Source organism: Sander lucioperca, chromosome 3, assembly GCF_008315115.2.
Source record: "Sander lucioperca isolate FBNREF2018 chromosome 3, SLUC_FBN_1.2, whole genome shotgun sequence".
Classification (NCBI taxonomy): Eukaryota; Metazoa; Chordata; class Actinopteri; order Perciformes; family Percidae; genus Sander; species Sander lucioperca.
This window is the reverse complement of record NC_050175.1, coordinates 19055538-19068775: the sequence shown is the minus strand read 5'-3', so window position 1 is coordinate 19068775 and position 13238 is coordinate 19055538. Positions and strand designations below refer to the sequence as shown.

Genomic DNA, 13238 nt, shown 5'->3' with positions numbered 1-13238 from the left:
CGTTGGGAAACGAAGCAAGTGCATTCTGGGAGTTGTTGTCTTTCATCCACATGAGCTAAAAATACATTTTCTGGCTTTTCTCGGTCTAGTAGGCACCAACTTTCTAAAATTATTTCACATTTCTACTACATAAATGACCCAATTTAAATACCTATTGATCTTTCCAGTGGTGAAATATCCCTTTAATGCCATTTGAGTTTTGAGTTTAAGGATGAATCATGCAGCGAATGTCTTGTTTGTGTGGTATGCCTGTGTTTTGTTTTTTAACAAACAACTTTCCTTTTTAAACAAATAACCCACCTCTTTATATATTTTTATATTGACTTTAGAGACTTTTTATACAAATAGATATTTAGTTTCCTGCTTTGCACTTTACTGATGTTTTGCACTGAGAGGACTGCATTCAATTTTGTTGTACATGTATAATGACAATAAAGACTATTCTATTTAGAGGTGCAACGATGAATCGATTAATCGATTAGTTGTCAACTATTAAATTAATCGCCAACTATTTTGATAATCGATTAATCGTTTGAGTCATTTTTTTATTAAAAAAAATAAGATTTCTCTGATTCTAGCTTGTTAAATGTGAATATATTCTAGTTTATTTTCTCCTTTGTGACAGTAAACTGAATATCTTTGAGTTTTGGACAAAACAAGACATTTGAGGACGTCATCTTAGGCTTTGGGAAACACTGATCCACATTTTTCACCATGTTTTTACATTTTTATAGATCAAACAACTAATCAATTAATCGAGAAAATAATCGACAGAATAATCGACTATGAAAATAATCGTTAGTTGCAGCCCTAATTCTATTCTATTCTTCTTAGGTTAGAGCTGGGAAGAGGTATGGTGGGAGGTTGCTGAGGTCACCAAACGTCCTATACTAATAGGGGTCATAAAGGTGTAAGTTGTCCAGGCCCAACAGGTACAACAAAACTGACAGGAGAGTTAGGGACAGTCTGTACATGCCTACACAGTTTAAATTCTTAGAGGAGGTCCAATCAACAAAACTAAGTGAAAACACCTATGGTGCATGGGTGTGTAGGGGTTTAAACCTCTAGGGACCAAATTGACAGTGTTTGAGAACCAGTTGTCATCCATTGCCAACAAAGGTTATAAGTGACCCAAAGATAAACTGTGGCAAACAACCAATGCACACCAAAATGATCTTGTTCTTAAGAGAGCTCTCTCCTAGACAAAATGGCACAGATAAATTGCAATCAAGGTCACGTTCAGACTGACTAGCCCTGCACACAAAAAAAATGGAGTTGTAAAATCCTGTGTCAGAGTATTTGAAACCACAGCAGCATTTTGTCATATGAGAAGCCTTCACATTTACAGATTTGTCACTCAAACCGCACTTTCTGGGTTGCATTTCATTATGTCACTCATTATTCCTATCCCTTATGAGTTTTTAGACTGCATAGATCACAAGGTCAGACTATACTGCCACATAATACTGAAGTGACTTTTTGAAGTCAAAAATCTAAACAGGTGTGTAAGAATACAGGTCCCTTCCATCCAATATGACACATGACCTTTGCTGACCATGTCCCTGAGTGCTGAGTGAATAACGATATCCCCTCTCTGCTTGGCTCTGAAGGGTTAAAAGGTCAGTAGGCCTTCATCTGTCAGCTACAAACAAGCTTGGAAGTCTGCACCCAGACAAGCCCCAAAATATCAACTTCCTTCTCAACCCCCTGAAACAAAAAACAACCTAAAAGCAGCTGTGCCTCGCTCTTATTATCTCACAGTTTTGAGCACACCTTAATTTAATGTACCAACCCTTACAGTCTCTGGTATCAACAAAGGATGTGAGGAAACTTCGGACACTGCTTGATTCAATCATTCTCTCCTTCCCTCTTTGGTACTCTCTTACTTCCTCTCAACAATTGTCTGCCAGGGAATTTTAACATGTAATTGCCTGTTATGATCCTATCAGGTAAATGTTGATCGACCTGGACTGCAAACACAGTCAACAAAAGGAAACCTACGCCTTTTGGGTTAGCACAGCACCAAACCACATATTTTCAGGATGACAAATTAGCTGCATTGAGAGCTCTAATCTTTAAAGTTCATCTCCTGGAGTTTTCCATTCGCATTGTAACTTACATAACATATTCTTACCTGCATGACAGTGTTTTCAGTCTCTGGCAGACCAATGCTCTCTGCCTGTCTGCATTTCCTGCATTGAAATTAAACTACATAAAAATGCAGATTCCAGCCATGTGAAAAACTTCTTTGAGTGTCAAAAACCTGATTAATAGCTAGCTAACAACTGTTGAATGTTTAGCTGCCTGTGTAATAACTTTTATAACAACCATGAAGGAAATAATATGCATTTAAAATGTAGTTGCCTAAAACTAAATATTGTAATTCGAAATGTCCACAAACTGAAGGTGTTTCTCTGCTATAGCTATGTTAGGCTAATAGCATGGAGGGCTAAAGCAGACTGTTAATCTTTACAGTCTATGGTAGGAAGCCATGTTGAAAGCTAGCTAACTAGCTAAGCTAGCCAAGTAAATGTGCTGGCGTTTACATACTAGCAAACTCTACTTTCACAAATTTAAACAAAAAAAGTATATAAATTGGTGAGGAGGTTGGATTACTCACCACCTTAACAGCAATTGAGTCTTTTCTCCCTTTATTTATGTCGCTAGTTGTGGTTTCTTTAGTAGCAGCAAAGAACCAGATGGTACAAGAAATGGACCAAACCAAGGGGGAAGGGCAGGGGTTTGATAAACTTAAATTTCTTGTAGATGCAGATTTAATCAGATTTAGTATTTCCTGCTGTTTCTTGAAACATGAAATCATTTCATATAAAATTGTTTCAACCATACAATCACAAGTACACTCATAAATTACACTTTTAGCCACGTCCACGTCATCGATGTATCAACAGAGATAAATAAATGCAGAATATGGCCCTGCAACTCAGCCTTGCTGCTGTCTGTCCCAGTGGCCAAACGTGGTACTGCAACGGGAAATCATCAAAGCTTTACCTATAGACAACTATTATAAAGAGATGTTTGTAAAACTGTTGACAGGACACCTCCTACTGCAAACAAGATAAGTTATTACTGTTTTTATCATTCATTTTTATATTTGGAAAAGTTCTCCAGAGCCTAGAAAAGATATTTTTATATGTGTGACATCATCCCAATGTAAGTCTATGGGCTGCGCTGGACAGTGTGGCAGAAACACTAATACAAAGTCAGAACCAGGAAGCGAGAAAACGTTTTGTTTTTTTTTACTTTTCATTCAAATTTAAGTAAGGTCCAGTTATTATAATATACCCATGAGCTGGATGGGGCGCCAAGTTAGCTATGCTGCCAATTTGTCCCAGTGACCAACCATGATACTGTAACAAAAAAACATTCTCCCTACAGACAACCATTATAGCTAAAAGTCTGTAAAGTCATGGTCAAGTATTATTATTTTTTCTTTCTTTTCTTGAGTTCTCAAACCATAACAGTTCAATGTTTGTAAAACTATTTCAGGGCCAAGTCAAGCTGTTTTTATATCCTTGACATTACTTCAATGTAAAGTCTGTAGGTCTGGCAGGTTCAGGGAAACTGAAACTGAAAGTAGGCAACACAATACAGAAGCAGAGAGAGATCACTTTTTGGCATATGCTCTGTGTGAGCAACCTTCATTGGAATGAATGGACGCCATCTTGAAACTCTATATTGAGTTATTTTAATACAACCACGACACATATGGATAGTGGGCATGCATGGTTACATGTACTGTATGTACTGTATGCCAGCAGTGAAAGAGGATAACTGTATCAAAGATCAAAGCCTTTTCTTTTCCAATATTGAGGGCTGTGACATGGAGCTCCAACAGCACCTTTGCCATTACAGAGAGTATGAGGGCCAGGACCTGCACTGTCACAGGACACACACCATCCGGTTGGCCAGGTACATCATAGAGCTATAGGACAGGTCTGGGGTGTTGAGGCATCCCTCAAACTAGTACTGTGGGAAGCTTGTTTATGGTTAAGTCTTTGCAGGGTTGAGACATAAAAAGGGAGACAAAGAATGAAACACTGGAACACCTCCATCTCAACTGCTCCATAGAGGATTTGATCTCTTCATTCAGATATGGGCAAGAATGCAGCGCTGAGGGATGCTGGCGGGAAGAGCGTGATTAAAGCCTTGAGCGCTTAATCAAAACCCACCTCCAGCAGCTTTGAAATTAAGCCCCTCAAATACCAGAGGATTCCCTGTAAAATGCAAGGCTGTCTTTTAGACTGCACTGCTGGAAGAGAGCGGAGAGGCACAGCTGCATGAACTTTACAGGATATGTGCAATACAAATGGTTTTGTCTAAACACACACTCATACACACCGACACACATAACAACAGCTCACACTTTATGTTTAGACCACACCACCTCACATGCCTCAAATTAACAGAGTTTTAAAACAATCCTGTTCCTGTGTAGAACAGACTCTGTGGCCAGCATGCTGTAATATTTCCTTCTATGATGAATAGATGAGAATGGGACTCCTTTTTCCTCTGGCTGTAATTTAAATTCCATTAACCTCCTCACCTTCTCTCAGCCTCCCACTCTTCTTTTCTCTTCTTCTTCTTCTTCTTCCAATAATTCACTCAGGATAATTTTTCTCTTACTTTTAAAATTCACAGCCAGTTTTGATGTGTAATTTTGCCCTCACTCCTTCTTTCACTGCATTATAAATCTTCCCTGGCGACACTGTCAAGATGCCAGCACGTTTTTCCTGTGACAGCAAATACCTCCTTTACAGGATATGGGCTGTGCAGTGAGAACAGTCAATCTTCTACACCAAACACACATGAACACACAATTTGCACACACACACACACACACACACACACACACACACACACACACACACACACACACCAAGAAGCAGCATCAACACAGAAAACATGAGCCACACATGCAATGCTAACACACACATACACACCTCTCTTACACACACAGCGACTGAATGATTGAACTCGGTCACAGAAACCTGTCTCCGCTCTTCTAACAGGTCAACAATAATCATCCACTCGAAAAACAGTCACTCAGCAGACCACCATACAAAAATAAACATTCATGCGTGGATACAGACACACACTTGTATACACACATGTATACATATGAGTGTGTATGAGCAAGAGAGGCTTTGTGTGTTCTGTTATCTACGTACAATTATGTAGTTATTTATCTTTGCAAGGCTTGACTAATGATTTATTTATTTGCTGTTTTAGTCCCTTATGTCCTTGTACAAGCGGAATACACACTGTTGACTATAAGGTGAGTGTGGATTTAGCTATACACTTCAGTTATACACATCTATATCAAAGGCATGCAATCAATCCCAATCCTTACAACAACAAAGTTATGCAGTGCCAGTATCTAATCAATTTAATTAGGGCCTAAGCATTGGAGCATTCTATCATTTCTTCTTCACAATGTTTTTGTTCTTGCTTTTCCCATTTTTCTGTATACATTTGTCAGTTTTTAAAAAGTGATTCCACACAACGATCCCTTACTCTACCTGCACACATTTGCATTTTACCTTATGATGCAGAGTATCCAGACAGTAATGTGACCCTTCAAAATCAGTCTATGTTATAAACATCAGTCTATAAGAATTCAATATGAACACACTTGTTATATTGCCTCTCATTATTTGTTATTAGTCTCCCCCTTTAGAAGATAGGTTCACATTAATCAAACTTAAGACATACATGCCCATATGTATTTCTCCTGTCCATACAGCCTTCTTTGTGTAAAATGGCATTCAAACGTTCAGCCTAATATGAGGCTTCAGCAGTCTGAGTTTTTTACAAAACTCCCTGTGTTTCCCCACACAGTGTTTCACTGCTGAGCTACAGCTGATGGATAGTAAAACGAAGAGAGAAAAGACGTTACTTTAGAAGCACACTTGACTGTTTAGAGACATGGTGCACCTTGAGTGAGAGTCAAACTACGTTTGATTGTATGTGCATAATGTGTCAGAAATTAGGCACAAACGTGGCCGGGTTGGCTCAGTGGGTAGAGCAGGCGCACATATACTGACGCAGAGGTCCAGGGTTTGAATCTGACTTGTGACGATTTCCTGCATGTCTTCCCCCTCTTTCTCCCCTTTCTCACCTAGCTGTCCTATCAATTAAAGGCGAAAAAGCCCCCCCCCCAAAAAAAATATATATAAATATATATATATATATATATATATATAAATATATTATATATATTATAAATAAATATGGCCTTAACTGTGTTGCTCAAAGGCACTTCAGAATAGCAAGTGCATTATGGCAGTCTGCCTTCTAAGTTTGCGATCCTGCTGCCATCTCATTAAGGGCTATTCTGGCGCAAAATGAACCTACCTACATACACATTAGGGATGGGCGATACCACACTTTTAGGATTCGATACGACACCGATACTTTTTCTTGCATTTTTATCAATATCGATACCGATACCGATACCATTAATTTCTTATTGCCAATTTTTGTCAGTAAAAATATTATTACATTTAAGACAAATCACAAGACAAATACAGACCATTTATACAAAATGTATTATGGTCAATACATAATAAAATTAAAATTAAAATAAATAACATAAATATGAATGAAATAAATTAAATATGAACAAAAACATACACATTTTCAGGCCCTTGGCTGTGTCGCTGTCGGCTGTGTCACACGTTGACGCTCATTCGCTCGTCTCCTGTCACGTGACATGGGCCAGCTCAATACGCTGCCAGGTACAGGGGTGTCCCGGCACATAGTAATTTAAGTAAGTAATCTAAAACAGCTGAAAGTGATGCATACACCCCCAATTATTATGTTTTAGTTTATATCGATATTTGTTTAAGGAAATCAATGCCAAATGAGTAGCGTGAGTATATCGATCTATCGATGCCACAGGATCGATACGCCCATCCCTAATACACATTTGATTACCATGAAAACATATCCCAGAGAAAGGTTGACTCGGTACACATGTGTTATTAACCCCTAGGTTCATTTTGCGCCGTAATTGTCCTTTAAGATAAGATAAACTAGACTTTATTAATCCCACACTGGGGAAATTCCTGTGCTACAGCAGCTCAATAGATTATTTTTTTTACACACATCAGAATAACACAAATACACATTAGACATAGGAGAAAAAATATACAGAAAGTATTATTAGAAATAGAAAAAATAGAATTAGTTATAATAATAATACAAACATATTTACACAATAAACACCCTTATATAAACAGACAGTATAAGCATAAGCATAAATATGATTAAAACCATCTTCAAAATAACACAACTACATGCATGCAACAGTTTTAACGGCCACAAAACACTTGGATTCTTTCTCATTCTTTTTCTATTTTTATTTTATCTTTTGATGTTAGGTCTGTCATGTATTTGTTCAGTTGTTTGTTTTTGTGTTTGTGAAATGTATGACTTTTTTGTGGAATAACAAAAAAAAATAACATGACAAAAAAAAAACATGACAAAAAAAAAAAAAACACCTGGACATCTGTTTTACAGAGAGTGCAAGTGAAGGAGCTGCTGACCAGCAGCCCCTCCCCAGACGCTGGCTGGCGGTCTATACTTACACACCTGTCAAAGGTCATGTCCAACATACTAATTAAACACACGGCAGCAGAACAGAGAACATGATAACCACCCATCACTTGTGTTTCTGATGTGTGTGTGTATGTGTGTGTGTGTGTGTGTGTGTGTGTGTGTGTGTGTGTGTGTGTGTTACAGTTAACAGCTACTAGAATGTCCTGTGGCAGATTTCATTTCATGCGCTAATTCTTACCAAGCTGGGAAAACAGTACAGCACCATCCACCCTTTCACACTTCACAGGATAAGCATTCATACATGCACAATAATGTTTACACCATAGCGAGCAGTATAATGACAAAATAATGAGATCTCATTCTAGCCTTTGACTTAATTTGTCTAATTTGTGGTCTTGGTTATGTCTCTGAAATTTTGAACATTAAGCATGAATTCATTGCTGGAACTGTCCCTGATCTGCAGTTTTGTGCTTTGGGGCATTGAGGAAAACTGCTGTGCAATACAAAAACTACAATAGAATAAAATGGAATACTGTAGGTGAGTGTGTGTTTATCGTTGTCCAACAATCCCCTCCACCAGGCACACACGGTGCTAAGGAGAACCATATGGGCACTCCCTCCTGACAGCCCAAACCCCAGCGATGACAGACCCTCTCAAGCATATAGCATGACACTAGAGGACAAAGCACCTGTTCCCCCGCAGCTCTTTTGCACCTCCCCTTATCCACAGAAACACACACTGGCACCTTTTCAGCCATGAGGTCACTGGCTTACTCAGGCCAAAACTGGCTGTACCACCTGCAGCCCTACCAGGCCAAAATGATCACACGAAACCCAGCCTGCACCCGACACCCCTCTCATCCCACACTCCTTACGATGGCCCAACCTTGGCGGGCAGAAAAGCTGGTCCCATAATTATACTCTATATCACGAGTGTCCCCTCACATATGACTACTATGAGCTCATCGGGGTCTAGCTCACATGGAAGTGCTCAGACAAATAATAAAAACTTAAGTTTGGAGTGCATAAGAGTAACCAGTCAAACACTTCTTTAAAGGACAGAAAGAAAATTAGGTGGATAACTCCGGACAGCTGGTGTGAGTGTGCAACAAACTGAGCTTGCTGAGTGTGAATGCCATCCACAGATGTTCTTCACGTGTCCTGCATTGCTGGACAGTCAGTGTCTGTTTGCATGAGAGAGCTGTTCATAGAGCCAACTGGCTGTCTAAATGCTCCTCAGCTCTTCATCAACAATATCACCATCCTCATTTGCCCTGCACTGGTCCCCCATATAACCCCACAGCCTCCCAACTTCTATTCTCTGCTATTAGAAAAGCAGGATTCTGCTATTAACTTCTTAACAGCAACAGTTTTATGTGTGTTGTTGTAAGAGGAATGGAAAGAATTCAAACTTTGGAGACAGAAAAAGAAAGCAAACAATTACACAATGATCTCTCTTCAGAGGTGTGTAGATGTACTGTTCCCTGAGCCGGCCCATCTGGACCACCTATGCAAGCATCTTCCCTCCATCAGAATCCCTTATTACAATGTTAACATGCAGTACTTTGTCATAAATATGAATGGGTAAAAGAAAAAAACAGGAGTGAGTCGGTTCATTGACGTATGGCACTCGATTCTCCCGGTTCAGTGACACGAGTCGGGTAAATTAACCGGCTCTTCGGTCAGTTCGTCAACACTAACATCAAGTAAAAGAGGTCTAATTGAAAGGGTAGGCATTTCTTTTTGGATTTGTGTTATGATTATTGTAATCAAAAGAAATATGATACCTTAAGAATTTCTTTAAACTAACTTCCTTGAAAATACTCTTTAAGATCCTCAACATGCTCAAACCAAAACAAACTTAGCACCAGGTGAGATGTATTGAGTCATGCTTGGTCAAATAAACACACTCACACATGGACACTGCAAACACAAGGCTTGCCTTGGCCATTAGATCCCCAGAGTTTTCCTTTATAGAAGTAAGTTTTGATGAAAATGTGTCATTGTTCATCCAAACGGTGTCGGCCACCCCAAGTAATCTTTTCAGTCTCCACACACGCACGCATGCATGCATGCATGCACGCATGCACGCGTGCGCACACACACACACACACACACACACACACACACACACACACTACTCCCTATTAATGCATTCAACCGAAACACTGTAAAATGGTCAAAAGCACAAAAAAGCACCATCTGCATCACGATGATTACTCTCTTTATCACACCAATCCCACTATGCAAAATGTCAAAATCATCCCTTGCCATGTGACTCAGAGGTCATATCAGGGCAAACACAGTCTGCACTGCACCGTGGGAAAGTAGGGGGAGGGGAGGGGGGGAGATTAAAAGTTTATGGGAGACATGCATTTAGATACATTTAAAGACACTGGGAAAAAAGATATTTGACTGTGTGTCTTATCAGGCAGTTTGCTTACCTTATGTCTAGACTGTGGCAAGGCTGATTCTGGTTCTCTTCTCTCCCCGTCTGAGGCTCCATGTCTGTCATGTCTATCCCTGTCCTGCTGCATGCTCTGTCCCACCTGCACCATGGCCTTACATTCCACACATGAGCCAATCACCAACCTCCTCCCATCATCCACCAGGAGAGTGCGTGTGCTGCGAGGTGCATACAGGAAGACAGGTAGCCTCGCCACAATAACAGCGCACAGCCTACCTTGCCTGCGCTGCTCCTTCCTGCAGAAGAAACACACAAAAGCCTCACAGCTGTACTGGCGGGCCCAAGGGGAGCTGGGTGGCTGGGGGTTGGCACTGGATAAACTAGAGGTAGACGGGGTGGAGGGACCCACGCCCTTGCTCTCATGTTGGGCCCACTGGGTGTGTAGGTCATGGTAGCAGAGATTACAAGCTGACACCAGGCCTGTGGCGTCGACTGGCTTGGCATGGAGAGCAGGAGGGTGGACTGTGAGAAAAGGGAAAAAAGGCTCCCTCTCCCCACAACGCCCAGGCGGGTTGACATGCAGCTGGTACTCTCCACCTGCACACAGCTCAGCTCCACACAGGTAACACACCGACATCGAGCTGCCGGGGCGAGATGCCACACCAGTCTGGGAATGGGCTTGTCCAGACCCCTCAATGGCCATGGCAGCGTGGTACCTGACCAGGAAGGAGCTGACAGAGGTGATGAGGTCTTCACTAAGGCTGAGTCGATATGCAGCCCAGATCTCCTCCAGGATAAAGTGGCACTGTGGGCAGCAGTGTACACGGCCATTTCTCACCCCCTGGGCATTTGGTGGGCAAGGCAACATGTGGATAAAAGGAAAATACATTGCACCACGGGACTTGCCAACACCAGCCTGTGCATATGCTACTCTCATATCTCCTTCACAATCCTGACCACAGAGGAAACAGGCCTCATGGGAAGCCCTGGGTTCAGTTATGCACTCCATGGACTCTGGGTTAGTTAGCTGGGAAGGATGGAGAGAACTGGTGGCCTGGTTGCGGGGGACTACATACAGGCGCTGGAGGACAGGCACATCTGCCATCTGAAAGCTCTGCCACTGCTGCATGAGAGAGGTGTGGCAGTTGCCACACACAAGGGTTGTACCCGCTGGACTGATAGGTATTGCATCCCGGGGAGGGGAGTGAAGCCACAGGAAGGGAAAGAATGGCTCGCCCTGTGCCCTCTCCTGTTTCTGAACACTGACTTTAAAACGGCCGTCATGTCTGAGCCCAGTGCCACAGATATAGCAAACACACTCCTCTGAACAGGTGTCCACAGTGTGGTGCGACTTTCTTCCTGAAAAGTCTCTGACAGCTCTAAACTGGGTGTTTTGGCCTGTTTTACTCTCATGCATGTCTATGTCATCATCACTTGTAATGTTAATCTCATATTCCTCAGAGTTGTCAGAGTTATTCTCCCTGGTAACAGCCATGTTACATTTAGAGGTGACAGCAGCGGTGCCAACAGATGACAGAGCAGTGTTGGGGTGATCCTCGCCCCTTCCTCGGTACATCAGCGATGGATGTCTGGACGAGGTACAGCTGCCGTCGGCAACACGCTGAATCTGACGCAGCTCCGCATGTCTGACATTCCCCTCCTCCAGCCATCGCCTGTTGCGCATAATGACCCCGTTGTCTTGCACAGGTGTGTCAGAGAAAGGGCTGTCATAGCATCGCTGAGGGAATCTCTCCTGGGACTTTGCCAGAGATTCTGATGATTGACAGGCATTATTCATAATTTTAGCACCGCGCCTCCCTGGCATAACACTCTCCGCTTTTGGCGATCCCTGCGCCCCATAAATACCCACCGGGTAACGCATTGCCCGCTGTGAATCAGGGCTGTTTTTAACACTGATGACATTGTTCTTCCTGCTACTGTCTCTTGGCGATTTGCCAGATGCTCTCAGGCACTTGTCTTTGCTCATACCGGCTCTGTCGACGAAATCCATCTCCTGGTCTGATATGTTGTCGTTTTCAGAAAAAGACGAGAAATCAGACTCTGCGCCCCCGTCGTAGTTCTGGCTGCTGACACTGATTCTCCTCTCCAGATCATATGAGATGTTCCACTCCTGTGGGACCCGCCGAGAGTCGCACTGATAGGGTCGTTTCAACCAGTACATGCGCTTCTCAATGGGCGTCCTGCTCCGCTCGAAGGAGTTCCACTGCTCAGTCAGAAAGCAGTGGCACACGGCGCACACCAGCGTATGTCCATCCGGGCTCACCTCACACGCACCCGGGGCTGGCTCCTGATTTTGTAGAAACGGGAAAAACGAGACCCTCTCTTTTTGGTATGTCACTTGTAACCTCAATTCCTTTCCTGGTGTAACTCCGCTTCCACATATGAAACAGTAAACCAGCCCCCCTAATCCATTCCGATCAGCCCTGGAAGTGTTGCCGGGCAATGGGCTGTCCTCACCGGGCATAGCTGCAGCCATGAGTCGGTGTTTCCGAGATAAAGGTGTCAGTTCCTTGTCACAGGAGGAGTTCATTGTTTTTAAACACCCAAGACTAGGCTACATGGTATAACGTCAACAGTTATGCTAAGTTATGCTCATGTTCAACACTTATCTGCAGGTCAGGAAACTATACAATCACTGTTAGTCTAAGTTACTCACTGGATGGTAAGATGCACGATAGTCCATTGAAAACGACAGCGTGCAGCAAACCGTTATCTTTCAAGGACATTCACTCCAAAACATCCACGAAACGGCACAGAAGTCCTAGCTAAGTGAAGTCGGTAGTCCGCATGTTTGCACTGGAAGTCCGCTAATATGACAGAAGAACCTGGGATCACGGGTCGCCTCTCCAGCGAACTTTCCTGCCTGCGCTGCCAACTTTGGCTGCTAACTACACTGTACACAGCGCCATCCCCGATTCATGGGACCCGGTCCGACACCCCAAAGACAACCTCCACCCCCTGCCAGCCCCCAGTAATAATTTTGCAGAGATTATGAGCACACACTTCTGCAGTAGCTGCCCATGCGTCAAAGTACTAACCATGCACAGCATATCCAGAGTTTAACATGCACAGGGGCGTGTATTTAATAAACAGACCCACAGCATGTAGGTAATCATCTGAAAGCAAAACGTCGGAACTGCTTTGTATCAGACGCTGTTAGGTCGATTGCCTGTGAGTGAGAAGGTATTAACTCTGCAAATGAATTATCAGTTTTCTCTTAAAACTGACA

General features: G+C 42.4%; 1 protein-coding gene across 3 annotated transcripts in view; it reads right to left on the bottom strand.

The window, feature by feature from the left end:
• The window catches only part of gse1 (Gse1 coiled-coil protein), a 172949-nt gene extending 160023 nt beyond the window's left edge, over positions 1 to 12926 (bottom strand). Inside the window, exon 1 of one of the 3 annotated variants that reach the window (XM_035999429.1) lies at positions 10026 to 12926. In XM_035999429.1, the coding sequence (XP_035855322.1) occupies positions 10026 to 12539 (2514 nt within the window). In that variant the 5' untranslated portion in view covers positions 12540 to 12926. Of the gene's footprint in view, positions 1 to 2134; positions 2156 to 10025 lie in introns of those variants that run through there. The other 2 variants (XM_035999428.1, XM_035999430.1) reach the window with 2 other exon arrangements.
• Positions 12927 to 13238: the final 312 nt, after the last annotated feature.